This window comes from Contarinia nasturtii, unplaced genomic scaffold (genome assembly GCF_009176525.2).
Source record: "Contarinia nasturtii isolate CC-2019 unplaced genomic scaffold, AAFC_CNas_1.1 Cnas_scaffold_220, whole genome shotgun sequence".
NCBI lineage: Eukaryota > Metazoa > Arthropoda > Insecta > Diptera > Cecidomyiidae > Contarinia > Contarinia nasturtii.
Window position 1 is genome coordinate 503,448 of NW_022197577.1, and position 19,469 is coordinate 522,916.

Sequence of the window (19,469 nt, forward strand, 5' to 3'; positions counted from 1 at the left end):
TTCGCGAAAAAAAATGTTGCTAAATTCCACAAAAAAATATATATTGTTTTTTTTTTTTACCTCATGGCAGCTGGCGGAAGTGCACCCGAATTGTTTACATCTGTGATTGGTGTATTTGTGTCATTTGATGATGTTGGCATTGGTACAATTGTTGGTTCGGCCGTGTTTAACATTTTATTCGTTATCGGAATGTGTGCAATATTCTCAAAAACACTATTGTCACTCACATGGTGGCCACTGTTTCGCGATTGTACATTTTACAGTGTCAGTTTGTTAACGTTGATCTATTTTTTTCGTGATAATAAGATTTACTGGTGGGAGGCGTTGATATTGTTTTCGATCTATGTATTGTATGCGGTGTTCATGAAATGGAATCATCAGGTGGAGTGCCTAGTGAAAAAATTGCTGTATAAAAATAAGGTGACCAGAGTACGAAGCACAGATCAACTAATGCCTGATAATAAGTCAGTAAGTAGTGGAACCATGCATGTGGTGCAGCTGTTTGTCTTTATTTTTTTTTTATTATTTTTTTCGGCATTTCTTTCAACCGAATCGAACAAAAAAAAATCTTTTTCTCTCCATCTCACCTGCTCAAAAGCTCCCCATTTCCGCTGAATCCCATAAAAAAAAAACAAAAATTGATTTTTTTTTTACCTCCCGTTTCGACTATACATTTTATAATTTCACGTTTAATTGGCAACATACATTGAGAAAGAAATTAACAAAAATCCCCCTAAGTTTAGCATAGAAAATGAATTAGATAAAGCACAAAAAACACATTTGAAGCAAAAACCAAATCCTTATTTCGAATATCCACAAATTATTTTGAGTCCAGATTTTTTTTTATGCACAATTCCGTAATTTCCCGATTCCCAAACTCACTTGCTAAATATGCATAATTTTTGTTCTTTTTGTAATTCTGTATATGTTCTACATTCACATATAAAATTCTATTTGTATAATTGAGTGTTCGAAGAATTTGAATAAAACAAAGTGAAAAAAAGGACGACGATAAAATATCAGACGAAAAAAAATATAAATACATTTACAATCAAAGTGTTGAACTTCAAGAAAGCAGATCATTTCCATGAAAATTTTGTTCGGCGATAATAGTATCAGGTTAAACCCGACATTCACGGACAAATACACAATCTAACGTTTTCAATTAGTAAAAGAAAGTTAATTTAACTTCTAACATTGAAATCCCAAAGCACACAAACAGACAACTGTTCGAGCTACAGAGTTAGTTTTGGAAACTCTCAAAGCCATTCAAATGGATACACATAACATGAATTGTGAAAAAAAGGAAAAACGGAAATTAAATTCGATTCGTATGTTGTTGAAATCATCAAGTGGAACAAAAATGAATGAATAAATACACGAAAATAATGTGTAGTCATGAAATTAAAAAAAAAACGGTATCCAAAATCGAAAATCAAATGTAGCATGTTACAAACTTTTCAAAGCCAGAAAGTACTGTGCTGACTTGAGCAAAATTTTATTCAGTTGCCAACGCAATGTTTGCAATCAAAAGCGAATGCTTTTCTATGAGAGTTTTTGACGGAAGACCTCAGCTGAGTGCAATGCCAGCAAGAAATTGAATGGAAGTGATTTTCTGTGCAAATAGACGACAAAATCAGAATAATAAAAGACCTTTATATTTCTTCGTAAGTTTTCTTTATGGTACAAATTCGTCGCCATATGACGACGCTAATTGAATTCGATTGGGTGGGATGTAGAAATTTCCAACGCAATGCATTGAACTAGTTTTTATATTTCATGACTGCGCATAAAAATTCAAATTCAACTTGTTGACATACTCTACACACTCACATACACAAACACACATAAATTGGGTAGATTTTTCAATTGCCCAATCAGGTACACACATACGTCTATTGTTCTGTTTTGTTTTTGGTTTTTTTTTTCAACTCTGATTTATATACTGAGTACATTTTCGGTTGATTGTTTTACCTGCTATATCCTTTTAAACCGACTAAAATCCTATCAAAATAATAGTCGTTTTATATTTTCGTTTTGTTGGTATTTTTTATGCATTTTCGAATATATTTGTCAATTTTGCTGCCCAGAACAAAAGACACACACAGTGAAGGACAATTAATTACATAGTCGTTTGGAAATTTCGTAAATGTATATATTTGTGAATGGAAAATTTGTTTCTTTAAATGAAAACTGAATAAAAATTCGAACCAAGAAAAATTAATCGAAATTGAATCCTCTCTTTTCCCTTCTCTGTGTGTATTGAAACAATCGCACGATATAGTATATTTCATTTGATGTTTAATTTTTCTACTTTTTTTTCTCTCTCTCTCTCTTTGTCTATCTCTCTCGTAATATTCATTCAATAATAAACAACTTAACATAACTTATGCTAATGGTATTGCAACAGTTTTTTTTATTCTCATTTTCTATTTCATGTACACGTTTCAATTTATAAAGCATTTTTCTGACGCGTTTCTGCTTGGTTGAATAAAATTTAATGAAGAAAAAAAAATGAACATGGAAATGCTTCAAATTATGATCAATTTTTTGTGTTCATGCACAAATAAATCAAATGAAAATATTGTGAAATAATTATCTAACAGAGATTTTATTATCCAATTTGGTCTGAACACGCGAAATACACAATATATATATAAATTTATATAGAGATATATCTAAAGTGTGTTAAAGGCACACCGATTAAAGTCTTTGCATAAATTTTCCTACGAAATGAAGCAAGCAGAAATGTTTTGAATAACAAAAAATATAACCCAAATCTAGTCACGTGCTGGTTAAGTTTCAAAAATAGAGTTGTTCTTGTCAGAAATTATCTCTGCCCCGTTTCTGTTTGTTTTTTTTTATGCATATAATAATATTATATCTTGTTGCTTAGCTGTCAATGTGTGTAGTTGCCATTTAAACGTTGAATAAATATGTTTTGATTGTTAAATATTGTTTATGTGAAGAAGAAAAAAAATCAATATTAATCATTTGTAAATTTTGCTCTTCATCTCTCTTCATTACAAAATGAAAAACCACTTGTGTGCGAAAAATTGTGAAAAAAATAAAAAAAAATTACGGATATGATATAGAATAATGCTGCAAACTCATCAGAGACATCGATGGCAACACAACCAGGTGGATCGGTAACATCGAGAGCTGCATCAGAAGCGCGAGCTGTTCCGGGCGGTAGCGGTACGTCTCATCATGATTCAGCTACCGTAACTGGTGCCAAATTTCGACATGGCCTTCTACAACTGATGATTCACACCATTGACCCAATGCATGATGGTAATTTTCTATTTACAATCTCAGTTTGTCTCAAGTGATTTGATGTTGAGGAATCAACACAAATCTCACATAGTATGCATATAAGCAACATTAAATCAAATTTATTGATTTTATTTTTATATTATTATTGTTGTTGATGCTGCAGGAAAAGTCGATGAAAAAGCAACGCAACTGCACGCTATTGCTTCCTTAAAAGTTTTACTTGATGCAACAAAACCACAACGTAAGTAATAAGATCTTTTAATGAAATGATGTACAAATCTTTTAATGTCGTTCTATTGTGTTTTTTTTTTACTTTAGGAGGAGCCGCAACATCCACAGCTGCCAATAACGTTAGAACCAATTTTAAAGAAACGACTTTAGTTGGAGACCGACCAAATGGCAACATAGACACCACACTCGATTCGGTACGAACTGAAAACAATTTGTTTGTTTTTTTTTTTTTTTTGTCCAACAGTTTGTTTTTTTCCTACGATAATTTCTTGCTTTCTTTTTTCTCTTCCACTCTTGGTTGCATTTATGTTCTGCTCTCTCCGTGTTGATTTTCTATGGAACGGTATAGCAGAGTAACGATTTAGACGAACCGAATGAACCGTTGGACATGGGATGGCCCAAAGGGGGGCGAAAACGGTTAAGCTACGTATTGGTTGCACCGATATTGGTGCCACTTTGGCTAACACTTCCAGATACACGAACGCCGCGTGGCAAACGATTTTTCGTTGTAACATTTCTCGGTTCGATTGCATGGATAGCCGCATATTCATATCTTATGGTGTGGTGGGCGAATGTGTTTGGTGAAACGGCTGATATACCACCTGAGGTAAATACACATGGACACACAGCATTTAATCATTCAATAAACATCTATCTACTCTCTATTTTACACTCTCTATTCGCTTTCACTTGCTCTGTCTCGCTTCAACTAGCATAATTTATCATTGTCTCTAATCAGTTCCATTTCCGATTTGTTTGTTCGTTTTTTCGCAATGTTTTTCATTGCAATTAGGTGATGGGTTTGACATTTTTAGCAGCTGGTACTTCAATTCCGGACTTAATAACGTCAGTGATCGTGGCCAGAAAAGGTTTCGGCGATATGGCTGTTTCCAGTTCGGTTGGTAGCAATATATTCGACGTCACGGTTGGGTAAGTTATCACCATCAATATTGATAATCAATTTGTTTTTTTTTTGTTCAAAGAAAAGCTGCTTTATTTCTTGCTTTGAGCGATTTATTTCCAACGAATGTTAAAAACTAAGTGAACAAATGACTTCAACACTAACTATGAAGCACAGACATTTCTCAAATACAATGTTTTATTACGAAAATCGTTTGACGCGTGTTTGTAAATGAATCTTTTGGCAGTAGATTCTGTAACTGATGATTAAAAACACTTTGTCACAATTTATTTTCAATTATTTCTTAATATAAACACTTTTCCCTAACAATATAATAAATTCAAAAGGTAAACAAACATTGAAACTTTTGGACTTTTAAATCTAGTTTTCGGATTTAAACAACGCGCATTCAAGAACATGCATTTGCGCTCAGGATATGCGATCGTCCTATCGAAAATTCGAATGATAATAGCATAAATAGCATTGTTTGTTGATTGTCGCATGCAGTTTGCACACAACACCAAATTGCATTTGAATATATCTATATACATGTTTAACTTATGATCTTCTTCGTCTTTTCCATATTCCTAACTTACAGTTTACCGATACCATGGCTGCTATATGGTATATTTTTCCAAGCACCGGTTGAAGTCAATTCATGCGGAATGGTATGCTCGATTGCCATTCTATTCATGATGCTGCTATTTGTCATCGCATCAATAGCTTGTTTCCAATGGCGTATGAACAAAGGACTGGGAGTGACAATGTTTTTGCTCTATTTCGTATTCGTTGCCATTTCATTAATGTTCGAATACAAACACTTGACGTGTCCATTTTGAAGCGACGATGACATTAAATCAAAAGATAATATTCCACATTTCAAACAACAGAAAATCAACACAACCAAAAACACACCACACAAAACACGAAACCAAATAAACATCAATCGCATTTTCGAACTGACAGAGAGAGAGAGATATATACACACACAATATATACGAAAATCGTGAATAATAATGTAATATTGGAAGATAACACAAAATGAAATATATAAGTGCATAATAACACAGTGTTACTGAAATTGGAGACGTGTGCCGGGAAAAATAAAATTTACTTAGATCGCTAACATAGATGACAACAACAAAATAAAAAAGTTCAAAAATTTTATGCATTTTATCGGTAGAGCGAAAATATCAGGTCCTTTTTATCTGCATAATACGATTTTTAAATGCTTTTAAAACATATTTGAAACAGAAATCAATTGAGCTCGACGAAATCTAAGGAATGAATCAACAGAATAAAAAAAGACAAACAAAATGCGCAAACGCTATTTATTATTGGACTTTACAATTCCAAAAATGAACTGTTCCAAGTTGGATGAAGAGAATACATAAATTGTAAATTCGCCACCGAGAGCAATACAAAATAATCTATAGAACTACAGTTCAGAATAAACAATTGGCGCACAATTTCAGAAGAAAGTTGTTTTTTTCTTTTTTTTAAAAAATGAGAATTCTGATTTTAAAATGGAGAATATGCAACCAATAATAATATTAAAAGATAAATAGAAAATCACGTGTCGATACATTTATACAGCATTTATTTTAATTGAAAGTTTTGAATCCACACCATATACCCACATATACACACATACACCACGGATGAATGTATCCAGTTGTTACAAATTTCGTTAAATTCGCGCGTTTCAAGTTGATTCTCTCTCTTACTCTCTGACTCTCTCTATCTTTCCTTTTCCCTCTCCAATTCAAAATCTTCAATCAAAAATATAGGGCAAAAATAATAATCGATTGCTCAATTGGACTTGCAACTTATATTATTAAAGTGTACAATGTATTCAAGAAATTGTTCACATGTTTCATTTTTCCCGGGAATAAAATACTATTTTCAAAAAGTTTGTCTTTCTCTTCTGCTGTAAAACACTGAATGACATGATGATATAACAAAAAAAAAAAATGTTAAACCAGATTCCGCTGTCGAACTCAGTGTTGAAGAGAGCAACAACAAAAAATACAGCACACTTTCTGCACGTCACTCCTTCGAAAACTGAATTACAACAACAATTACAACTAAAAACGAATCGAAACAAACAAACAAAAAATGAATTCAATGGAAAAGCAATATTTGCTCAAATAATTTAATAATTACATTTATACAAAAAAAAAATATATAGGAAAATAGGATGATATAAAATCATAAACGGCCTTAGTAAATAAAAAAAAAACTCGAAAAAGACAAAAAAATAATAACAAAATAAGATTCAAAACAAACAACAACAATAACGAAAGAAAAAACCATCCCAAAAATATCGGAGTTGCTAAAATTCAAACACACACGCGTGTTTCTGCCCAAATTTTCTGGCTCAATTTAAGAGTGGTTGGTGGTACACAGATATAGACAGTGTTCCGTCTGTTGTGACAGAAAATCAGATCAATCGTATAGATAACATTTATTCCTCTCGAATATCCCTTTCTAACTTCTCAATAAACGTTCACGTCACGATTCAAATATAAACTGACGGAGAATTCACCTCTCCACACATACAATAATATAAATACATTTAAATTAATTTATTATATATGCTAATTCCTTACTGTAGTTGAAGTGTAAATCTTTCACTTTTAGACTAAAAACACACACACACACGAAAACCTTTTCATACCATTAACAAAAACACATGGAAATAACGCTTTAACTGAATAAAAACACAAACACACACTATATTACTCTTATTATGTAATCAATTATATGAAGTAGAGGCAAGTGATATTCTCGCTTCGAATGGCTAAAATTGCGTCTTCTGAATCACAAACAAAAAGAGACAAAATCATTCGAATATATATGTAATATTTATGAAACGAAATTTGAACAACTGCTACCAAAAGAAACCTATTTATACATATATATTGTACTATTGAATGAAAATATATATATATATATATATATCATATATATATCCTCCAAAAACTCCTTCTCTCTTTTAGAATGATACACAAACAAAAAAACTTTACATCAAGTATTATTACATCAAAATATTTTTTAAAATTCGGATGCACATATCGTTGAAATTAAAACTTACTATTCATATATACAACAACCTGAGGAAATTTAAAAAAAACCACACAACCTTTTACTTATAATACCTAAAATTGAACTAAACTAAACCAAAACTAGGACTTAACGATGAGAAATGATCAACCAACTCACACTATTATAGTTTTAACATTAACAAATTGAATCGGCGAACATTCACACTCTGAAAATGGATTGTTAACTTTTCTGGTCGCGAGTATCGATTTTTCAATGACATGCAACTTGCATTTATCTCGCATTTTTTTATTTAACAAATTGTTTGCACGACGCTTTCCGCAAAGTCAATCCATTTTACGGGAAATGCAAGTTCATGTGTCCAAGTTTCGTATATTTGTCACACCGTTTTCTGAGGCCAACCATCCCTCCCCCAATCACTTTTACACGGTCTCTCGCTATTGTTTATGTCTAGAGCATATGTGAACTTCATGCAATTAATAATCGATTGGCCTCATTTTTTTTTGAAGCGCAAATATTCCTGAGTGCATTGACACCCTGAATTCCGCTCTTTTGTGTTTAATTTAACTTCATTCTCATGATACATTTTGTGTAAAAACAATGACAAATGAGATTAGTTAGAGACCTGTTGTTGAAAATGAATTATTTATGTAACACCAGCATCTATTTTCAATGCGACGAAATCAGTGAGAGAGCCATATTTCATTTTCAGTTAATGAATAACATGTAATAAAATCATCGACACAACATAAATAACAATGTTATTGTTATATTTTGATAAAAAAAAACAGACAGTAAATCTATTATCGGCAGTAAAACTCAGCATTTAAAGAAAAAAAACCAAAATAGAATGAAACAAACTAAAGAAACAATTCACAAATAGGGAATAAGTTTAATCAAATCGTCTCGTCGACGTGATGAACACAAAAAAAAAATAGAAAACAAATCACATCATTTGATGATGTGCATTTGAATCATAATACGCTTCTTATAATTAATCGAAATATAAACAAAACAAATGAAACAAATAAAAGTGGAATACAGTGAACTAGACAATTGTTAAGTAAAATTTGAAAAAAATGACGACGAATGAAATTAAATGCATAAGTAAGCGTTAAATGAGTACTTTCAAAAGAAAGCACTCACCATTTTACTAAATGCATAATGAAAATGTAGCAAATTGAAAAATAAGATATTGTTCCAAGTGAAGATAAGGATGAACGTAGCCTAGATTGAAAACTTGTAGTGTTTTTAAAATCGATGATGTTTGAAGGACTTTTATTGTAGCATTTGGTGAACGTGGTGTAGTCAACGTCACTCAATTAGAATTAACTATGCCATTTTTGTTCAATCATTTTTTTTTTCATTTGTGAATATTGTTTCAGTTTTAAATTGCCATTCGAATGATATCGATTCAATTTTATTCATTTAACAAAGAACGAATAACAACTTAACAAACAACGGTACAATAAAAAAGATACACAATTTGCCGAAAAACATAATAATTAAAACAAACAAAAAATAAACAAAATAAAAAAATATGGAAGGTTTCAAATCATACTTATACACACACCAATGAGTAGCATTAGCACAACAAATGCATCCGACATCGTTTTTATATTTACAACAATTTCACATCTTGTAAACCATACTGTCAATGTTGAACGAATCGGACCACATACACATACACTCAATGAAACGATAAAACTTAACATATTTACGAAGTTCGTTGGCAAATGATTACACCAGTCCAAAGAAGAAAAATGCGTGATCAGACCTACCTGTATGATAGACTCGGTTTTTGCATGCAAGCGCATCCAATAGGACAATTTTGTAACAATTCAACCTTAATCTACTCTTAAAATGTCAAAATAGTTCAACTAAGTTCGTTTGTGTGCTGTTTTCCGCTTTGCAAACACTTTTCAAGCATGGTTTTGTACAATTAGCAGCTATATGTGATACACTGAATGACTTCACTTGTGTACATATTCGCTCGGAAATTGTGTAATTCCAAGAGATTATGTTATTTCAAAAATTCGTTAAGATCAGGCATTGGTCCTCTAAGGAGGATGAATGGCGAGAAGGGAAATGAAGAGGAGGAAAGCGCTGAGCTTCTCAAGTGAGGTGAACATTTTTCTAACCAAAAAAGATATTTTCTTGATAAAAATAGTTTTTTGACCAAAAAAAAAACTTTTCCTCCTCAGCGTTCTCTTCCTCCTCCTGATTTTCCTCCTCCCCATTTCTCCTTCTCAGCGGAACAATCCATGGTTGGGATTTTGGGATTTTGCAATTCATCCAGCACGAAAAGTTTGCATCACACACTCGGTTATTTTTGAGAGTAAATTAACTACATGTCATTCAAATGATTTTACTTTCCCTTTGATCAATCTTTATTTTGGTTGTTTTTCCTTTTCAAACTTTCAGTCTATTTTTTTTTTGTTTTACAATTCGAACGCCTTCCATATCCTTGTATATATTTACACAAAAAAATAATTACAGTCTTAGTAATAGTTTCTTGTTGTTTATTCCTTTTATCATCTAACATAAAAAAGGTATTTATTAATTGTATATTTTTACAGACAAAATAAAAATGAGAAAAAAAATATAGTGAATCTTTGAACTTGTAGAGAAAAGTTTAAAAAGAAAAACAATAAAAGTCAAGAAAAGTCTTGATCGGTCCTCAGTTTTGTGTGCGTAAATTTCGTTGGAGAAATGAATTATTCACAGCTTTTTGCGAATTGAAATCGTTCTGAGCCATAAATAATATGAAAATCGTTGAGAGAACGTTAAGAGAACGTTAGAAAAACCAAATCCTACGGGATAAAAATTCTATAAAGCAGTTATGAATATATTGTAGAAACTAGAAAACGATAAGATGTTTCATGTTATGTAATTGAATCAAATTTAACAAAGAGAAAAAAAAAACAAAAAAAAAATGAAAAGAAGCACGCACGTTCGATGAAACGAAAAACCACATTAAGAACACACATACACACACACATACAATTAAATAATTAAGAAAATGCGTTCGAATGAGAGCCAGTTGAAATAAAAATGTTTTCTCTAATAATCTAGTGTTATATAATTATGTGAGATAAGAAACGTCCCAAATGAAGCGCTTTTAAATGAAATTACAACAGCAAAAAAACACACAAAATTGAATTAAATAATAATTATACTGAAGCGAAAAAACAAAAAGTAAACCGCAACAGCAACCAACACGTAAGAATAAACAACAATGATGAAAATGTTACATGTTTAGCTATTAAGTAGCTTAGGTATAAAAATACAAGTACTGCACAACAATTCGTAATAGTGGAAGCATTAGCACTTCGTAAAGTATCATTATTTTTCTGTCATCGAATTTTTTTCTCTGAAAAATTCCATTTGATCAAATCTGTGAAAAATAAAATCTGATTTTTTTATCGAAACATTATTCGATGATTCTGAAACAACGACAACGTTTTCGAATAACACTAGACTTATATCGCGATCTAAACAGTATTTATTTGTGCGAAGAGTTCAAAATAAGCAGAAGAAAAGTTAATAAGAAAAATACCAAGATAGTAAAACGTAACATTCAAAATGGAAAACATTCTCATCACTGCCGTTTTTACGAAACAAAAAAAAAAAAAAAAACAACAACAAAGAAACATCTCTAAATCCAGATTCGCATTTTCAGCATATATATATTAATGCAAAATGTATACAAACCAGAAAACTCAATATAAAACATTTAGATTAGTGAAAGAAGAAAATAGCAGCATCAAAATACACACTCCGTTTGAATTTAGAATCTATTTAATCAACTACTTTCAAATATATACACACATATGTATGATCATCGAATTGTATTTCATTCCAAAGTTAATCAAAGCTTTATTGAGATATCCGTTTCGCACATAAAGATCACAACCACACACACACACACACAACGTTTTACTCAAACAAAACATGGCAGACTTTTCTATCGAATAATTCGAAGATGAAAAACAACGGATAACAAACAGTTAACAACAAATGAAAATAATTAGCTTAACTCTTCGCATACATCATTCTTAATTCAATGAAAGAAGCAAGTTTGGGTTTTTTATTCGATTTTCTTCGGGTTTTTTTTTCCACTCAATATACAAACAATCTCTTTAAAATTTTATCAAAACTAACAGTCCAAAATAAAAAGTTTAAGAAGATAACTTAACAATTCACACGCGTGAAATCTCTGCCAATACAACAAACAAAATTAAAATATTTCAATTCACAGGTGGTACAAATCTATTTTATTTAGTAACATTATTACTGTACAATATTTTTTTATTTTCTCTCTTTATCTCTCTCTCTCTCTCAAATTTTGATGAGATGTACTTATGTATAAAACAATGAACAACACTATCGTCTAGCGAATATTTTAACGAATCTTCCATTTCGATTTTCAAAACTGAATTTTTTCCATTATTTTATAAAATTCCTTCTGACAATTGAGTTTCGCTTAATTTTCGGTTCGAGAAAAACAAAAGTGTGATATCTCTATTTTTCCAACGAATACGAATATATTACGATTTCTTGGAACTTTTATTTTTTACGATTCTAAAACTTTCGCAAAATCAAATCGTTCAACAATATTTATATTAGAAATAATAGAGAAACTGATTTTTTATTTCGCTTCTCTGTCATTGTGTTATTCATTTAAATATATCGAATATATGTATTAGCAAACAACGCTCATCAATCTCCAACGAAAGAAAAAATTGAAGATAATTCCTTTGTTAGAAGGTTTTTTATATATGCATATCACAATGTTAATCAGTATTTTGTTTTTCCGTAAACACACCCTTTGCAAAACAAAAATCAGGAACACACAGATATGTTTTCACAATTTTAATTTTGCCTTTTATTGATATAAAACACACTCACCAAAATTTAAAAACAAAAAAAAAATGATGAATTTTTGAAATAATGTTTGTTACGACCAAATCTGTAGATAAAATTTTTAAGGAATATACAATTTTGAAGTTTAAACGTTAATCGAATTGTAAATGACACTTAATTTTCCTTCTTTTTTGTAGAAATCGATAGATAATGTTATATTAGCTTTATTCTTCTCTAAACAAAATAAAAGCTCACTCACTTACTTGAGCACTATTTGTTTTTAAATATGTTCATCATTCGTGCATTTTTCGACTATTTAAGTCTTATAATTTCAATGTGTTATGCACATCAACGAAAAAAAAAATTTCAATAAAAAAAAACATGCACATTTCATTTTCTTCAAACTTATTTCCGAACTGATTATGTGTTCGGAATGAATAATCAACTTTTTAAACCATGAACATAAATAACGTTAATCTCGTGATAATTAATGAAAGTAATGAACGAAAGTGAAAGTTATATAGAGGCCTGTACGGTTAAAATATCAGCGGGACACCCCAAAAAATTATTTTCCCACTTGGGTCGTTGGATGACAATGATATAATTATTGTATTCATATATTAAAAAAAACACACACACATACATAGTTTTTATCGTAATACTTATGAGGTTTATAATGCACCTAAAATCATTTCATGAACAAAGCTTTTAAAAAAAGAAGAAACCTATTCATTTTAGTTAGAATATGCACACATTTAGATCTTATATCTATCGTACTTATAGCTGTAATGTTAATTAAAAACAATGAAACATTTAACACAAATTGAACAAAAACTAAACCAAAACAAAAAAAAAACTACTACGAATTCTATATTGTTGAACGCTCTTTTAACATTTAAGCCTATTAGTTTGATTTGATTCATTTTCCTCCTCCTTCTCCTCGCCCCCCAGACATATAATGTATCCCTATTCTAAGGACTGTTTCGTTGTATGAATATGAATGAACAAACAAATTGTATTATTGTAATTAATATTAATATCAATTACTGTGATCGGAATCAAACAAAAAAATGAAACACTTTTTGTTGTGTACAATTTAATTAACATTTATATTTTGTGATATACATTACTAGACGATATACGGCCATTCGATATAGGTGTGCGCACGCAGTTTGTCGAAGCAGAAAGAAAACACGTTTATGAATGAAATATCTCGAATTGGACTTATACCGGTCACTGATTTTCGACACTGACTTCTTTTGTGCTTTTCCTATAATTTCTCAATTTATAGGCAAAAAAAAAAACGAAATCGCAAAATTAGATCAGCATGTACGATATAAATCGTGAGGTACGCGAGCCTTTTTCAACACAAATTCTATTCAGTATGGTAAAAACGTTCCAATTCGGTAATTTCAAAAACAAATTATTTGGTATTGCTAATGATTGTCACGAAAGTGCTTGTTCCAGGTTAAATAATGACCAACCAAATATGGATTAGAAAACAGTAGCCAATAGTAGTTTAAACGAACAAAATGTGAACGTTGATTAGAATGATTAAGAAATGATCGTGGAAATAACAATACTCAGACTTCCAAATGGTTCAAAGAAAAATATCTGTGACACAATACTGCAACGAATGCCACGTATGCCGTCAAGCTAGTTTCTTGGGTTTTTTTTTCAATTTATAGAAGAAGTATCGGTTCGGTCGATTGAAAAAGGAAAACATATCGATGATTGAACAGCTTCTTACAACGTCATATATCCGATGTAAATATGACGGTCCAATGCGCTTTTTTTTATTCCTTTGTATGGTTTTGCCTAAACTTTCTGCAATATTTCTATAAAAATCCAAAGAGATTATTTTCGTTATTGGCATATAAGAGTCTTTTACAATTAATTTAACCTTTAAACAAATTGTTGAGAAAATGTGCAATTAAAGGTATTAAAAAAATGATAGATTTCCATCTAAACTAGAGAATATGCAAGAAATTAGCTAAAAATTCATATCATTTAATTGTTAGGCTACACAGGTACTTGACAAATTTTAAACTAATTTTTTTTTGTTAGCTACGTTGTTTCTCTATTACAAAACAACAACAAAAACAAGCCAATAGAAGAAAAACACAATTTCTCTCTGTCTTCGTTGAATTTTATTCATTTTAAATAATGAATAGGGCATTTTGATAGACAAAGTCAGCCGACTTTTCTGTTTCTTCAACAGATTTTCATTTATAGAATGAATAGTATTAAACTTACAATTTATTCGCGCATATGTATGTATCCATCGAACGATTCATGAGCTATACAAATATAAAGAATGTGCATATTGATTTTGTTTAGGCGCATTTGTTGTTTGAATCTCGTCCCGCATACGTTTTAAGTTAGTTGCAAAAAAAATTATACATATATATATACTAATTTATATTACAAACCAAACAGATGATGCAAAATGCAATTTTATTAGGCGTTATTCATATATGAATTAAAATGAAAGTTTTATGTATTTAAACAAAAAAAAATAACAAATGTAGATAAATTGCATTACCACAAACACAGAGAAGAAAAAAAAAACTTGACAAAAACGATATAAATCATTTTTGTAATCCCTGACATCTAATTTTTAAACTGTTTTATTTAGAACATAGAATTTTGTTGAATTTTACAGAATATGTATACAACATTATATAAACAATAACAAAAACAACATTCAAACTATACAGTCGAATAATTTATACGAAAACCACAACAAGAAACAAAAAATAATAATAATTAACAACTCCTCTTCAAACTACACATAACCCATATATGCATAAATCTATATATATTTACTTTGTGTAAAACAGTTATTGATTTGATTGCATATTTATGGCTTTCTCTCTATCAATTCTTCTCTACCAATGCGAAAAAAAGCCGTTTGTTTATGTTTCCACTCCAATTCAACTCCTTCAACTTCTTTATGCAAAATCAAATCACACGTAACACGTACTGATATTTTTAGATATATTAGAATCGAATTTCATCAATTTTATTTTTATTTTTCTTTCATTTTCGTCTTCTTCTGAGAAAAAAAAACCACCCTCTCTTCTCACATGTTTTGATGTTACCAATATTAAATCTAGAAATATATTACAAAAAATGTATAAAAAAAATAATTATTATAATATGCAATAAATTGAGTACCATGCCAGAATGAAGATGGATGTAAAGATGAAATGCTAAACAAAAATGATACATCATTACACAATAAAACAGAAAAAAACACAATTCTCGAAATTTTACGAAACAAAAACACGAAATCGAAGAAGAGGATGTGAAGAAAAACAAATGAACGAATGATGCCATTAGATCGGCAATAGCGTTAAAATCACACGCAATTAAAAACGTTACGAATTAAAATTAATATTTCAGACTATAATAAATTCTATATTATTGATACACTCACATAAACAAAGAAAATGAAAAACCACTCAAAATGATTATGGAACCGAAAGATGATTTTAAGAATAGCGACAAAAATGAATGAGATGGAAATCAGTGCGAACTATAACTATTTAAAATGAAATATATATCACGATAATGATATTAGCAAATGAAATCTATATGTTTAAGACAAAACAAAAAAAAAATGTTTATTTGAAATGAAAATATTAAGCAGACAATATAAGAAATGAAATGAAAAGCAAATCTGGGTTTTACTTTTTTCCGCTCCTTTTTCAGCGCAGAAGTTGTGCATTGTGCATTGAATGTGTGTAATCTAGGTAAGTAGTAATAAACTTCACTTCAATGTATTTTTAAAGACATTCTTACGGAACCAGTCTGACGTACTATGAATTATCTATATGGACACGGCTGGTAAGTAATCTAACGAGATAAACTTGAAGAAAAAACTGCTCTTCACTTCCAAAAATTCATTCAATTTCCCTGTAGCACAGGACCTGTGCCCATGTATGCTGTGAATAATAATCAATGAATATGTTCGCAACAAGTTGTTGTTGCCAACAAACATATAAGTTCTATGTGTGCTATAAATACTTTCGTCCAAACACATTCAAATTTTAATTTTATAAATATATCCATTTCGTGTGGCGATTTATTTCTGGTTTAATATGCTACAAAGTACACGAGAATCGTATTTTATGCGTTAGTCTTCTTAGAAGAGTACATCGACAAAAAACGTCCTCGCTCAAATTCCACGTTGAAAAAAAAAATTAGTTCGGAAGAAAAGTACATTTCAATTTTATTGCACTGAACGAAAGTAAAATGAAAATGCGGTGTGAATTTAATTCGATAGGTTAGTGTTTCTGTTTCTCATCACATAAAATCTAAAACCAGTTATAGTGCGTTTTTTAGTGTTTTGTGACAATGTTTGTACGGTTATGTCGTCAAACAAATTCACGATTCTGTAACTAAGTAACAAATTACGTAACGCATCAAATGTATCTCTTTATTATTTATAGAAAACAACGATACTTTGGAATTTCCATATCTTCCAAAGGATCCGTTTTCATTGGAGCAGCGTCGATATGGATTTATCATTTTACACATAATTGGAGTGTTTTATATATTTTTCGCGATAGCTGTTGTTTGTTATGACTTTTTTATACCGACATTAGAAGCAACAATTAAAAAGTTTCGAATAAACTATTATGTGGTTGGCACTATATTTATGGCCATTGACATGGGTATAACACAACTTCTAACATCTGTGATTGATGTAATCGTTTTGTTCGATGTGAGCATCGGTGCGGTTCTAAGTTCGGGAATATTTCGAATATTGTTTTCAATTGGATTGTGTGCGATTTTTTCGCGAACATTTTTATCGCTCGCATGGGGGTCATTGTTTCGCGAATGTACATTTTACAGTGTCAGCTTAGTGGTATTGATGTATTTCATTCATGATAATTTGATACATTGGTGGGAGGCATTCATATTAATTCTAATCTATGGCGTTTACCTCATATTTGTGACACTAGATATTATTATAGAAACGGTAAGTAAAATAAAACAGTTTTATATTCATTGAATATTATTCAAAGCGACATTAAAATACCATATAAAACTATTTGTCTGGCGAAGTTCAGTCATTAAAATCCAAATTATTTCAGATATTTCAAGTATGTGCACTCGCTTTTTCGTTTATATGTAATAGATACCTACAACATTGACAAATGCAAGATACACATTTGTCAATGATAATAATCAAATAAATGTCCAGCCACCGACTCCAATGGACGCTCATCCTCTCACCACAAACAAATCGGTAAGTTGAATTTTTCAAATAGTTGTCGTTAATCTATTTTATTTAAAAATAAATGTTATGTCATTCTCAAGTTGAAAAATATTATAGCAAACAGAAGCAAAGCATTGCAGATTGTGATTGCAGTGATTTTAACGCCAATGGAGTCAACACTTCCCAATATACGGAAATTGCATCAAAGTGGCTTGATTATTTGGTGGGCATTTCTTGGTTCAATTATGTGGTTGAGTGTGCTTGCATACCTTCTCATATGGTTTGTGTTCGTCATCAGTGACACATTTAATATATCGGCTGAGGTATACAAATAACTAAACCCTTTCGAAATTATCCAAAACTGAATTCTTTCTCTCTTCATATTGTTTGAATAAGGTGATGCGTTTGACAATTATAGCTACGGCTACCTCTATCCCAAACATAATGTCATCTGTAATCGTAGCTCGGAAAGGTTACGACGACATGGCTGTAGCAAGTTCAGTTGGAAGCAGCATATTTGGCATTACTTTTTGGTCAGTCCATTGAATATGATTTTCAAAATTGTTCTAATTAAAGTTTTGTTTTAATTTACATAGTTTGCCGGCGCCTTTGATGATTTATAGCATTTACTACAAAATACCTGTTAAAGTGAATTCATGTGGATTACCATGTTTAGTTGCTGTTACATTTATCATCCTGATGTGTATTATTTTATTATTAGTGGTTTTTCGGTGGCGTGTCAACAAAAGACTGGGTGTCATCATGTTTTTTCTATACTTTTTATTCATCGTGATATCAGTTATACTTGATTATGGATACGTTGTGTGTCCGATTTAAGACAGTGATTTTTTATTTAAAAACCGGTTAAAATATCGTGAATAATTTTTTTTAGAAAGTGTAAAGTTTTTCAAAGAACCGTAACAAATCCATCGGAAAATTGGATAGGTAGTCAATTTCCGGTCGATGTCAATTTTCGAAAAATCGTATATACTACTAAAATGTACTAATTATGTACAATTATGTACAACAATTTTTATGATTATGTACCAACAAAAATTTTTCAGAATTTGGATTTTTAAAAATTGAAAATATCAAAACCCGGAAAATGTTTACCCGAATTTGTACAACACCAAAGTTATACGTCGTTAAAATGTACAAAATATGTACAATTCAAATCACCCATCAGATTTGAAAAATTTTCATCGGGTCACTATCTGGAGCCAAAAGTTCAAAAATCAAAAAAGTTCGATTTACGGATTTTTTTTTTTTAATTTCGTACACCTCCAGTGTATACGTCGTTAAAATGTACAAAATATGTACAATTCAAATCAACCATCAGATTTGAGAAATTATCATCGTGTACCCAAATTTCACCCAGTCCAATTTTTATAGCAGTTTTTGAATTCGCCGCGAATGGGCAACTTTTTAATCATCCATATTATCATAACAACGTATATTGTATAAAAATGTACAAAATATGTACAATTCAAATCTGTATTTAGATTTGCAAAATTTCAATCGAGTACTCAAATTTTACCCAGTCCAATTTTTAAAGCAGTTTTTGAATTCGCCGATAATGGCCAACTTTTTAATTATCCATATTATTATAACGAAGTATATTGTAGAAAAATGTACAAAATATGTACAATTCAAATCTGTATTTAGATTTGCAAAATTCCAATCGAGTACTCAAATTTCACCTAGTCTAATTTTTATAGCAGTTTTTGAATTCGCCGCGAATGGCCAACTTTGTAATTATTCATATTATTATAACAAAGTATATTGTAGAAAAATGTACAAAATATGTACAATTCAAATCTGATTTTGTACAATCGATATTGATTATGTACAAGTCAAATCTGATTTTGTACAATCGATATTGATTATGTACAAGTCAAA

General features: G+C 30.5%; 2 protein-coding genes across 9 annotated transcripts in view; both read left to right on the plus strand.

Moving 5' to 3' along the window:
• The window catches only part of LOC116336878 (sodium/potassium/calcium exchanger Nckx30C), a 33,585-nt gene extending 23,169 nt beyond the window's left edge, over positions 1–10,416 (plus strand). For 4 of the 8 annotated variants that reach the window (XM_031761063.1, XM_031761067.1, XM_031761068.1 and 1 more), the window contains 7 exons: positions 71–468; positions 3,096–3,294; positions 3,440–3,517; positions 3,595–3,701; positions 3,857–4,114; positions 4,301–4,437; positions 5,007–10,416. In XM_031761063.1, the coding sequence (XP_031616923.1) occupies positions 71–468; positions 3,096–3,294; positions 3,440–3,517; positions 3,595–3,701; positions 3,857–4,114; positions 4,301–4,437; positions 5,007–5,247 (1,418 nt within the window). In that variant the 3' untranslated portion in view covers positions 5,248–10,416. The remainder of the gene's footprint in view (positions 1–70; positions 469–3,095; positions 3,295–3,439; positions 3,518–3,594; positions 3,702–3,856; positions 4,115–4,300; positions 4,438–5,006) is intronic. The other 4 variants (XM_031761065.1, XM_031761066.1, XM_031761064.1 and 1 more) reach the window with 4 other exon arrangements.
• Positions 10,417–16,514: 6,098 nt separating this feature from the next.
• LOC116337042 (sodium/potassium/calcium exchanger Nckx30C-like) lies at positions 16,515–19,312 on the plus strand. The gene is made up of 6 exons (XM_031761323.1): positions 16,515–16,631; positions 16,798–17,330; positions 17,490–17,600; positions 17,672–17,893; positions 17,967–18,103; positions 18,167–19,312. Exons 1-6 carry the CDS (start codon positions 16,601–16,603, stop codon positions 18,405–18,407), a joined length of 1,275 nt encoding a protein of 424 aa, XP_031617183.1. The 5' UTR covers positions 16,515–16,600; the 3' UTR covers positions 18,408–19,312.
• Positions 19,313–19,469: the final 157 nt, after the last annotated feature.

Excerpts from the sequence above, each read along its gene's own strand:
- LOC116337042 (XM_031761323.1), top strand. The coding sequence starts at position 16,601 with ATGAAAATGCGGTGTGAATTTAATTCGATAG. Across the intron at positions 17,601-17,671 it reads CTCTCACCACAAACAAATCG|TTGAAAAATATTATAGCAAA; the intron begins GTAAGTTGAATT and ends GTCATTCTCAAG. Across the intron at positions 17,894-17,966 it reads CATTTAATATATCGGCTGAG|GTGATGCGTTTGACAATTAT; the intron begins GTATACAAATAA and ends TGTTTGAATAAG.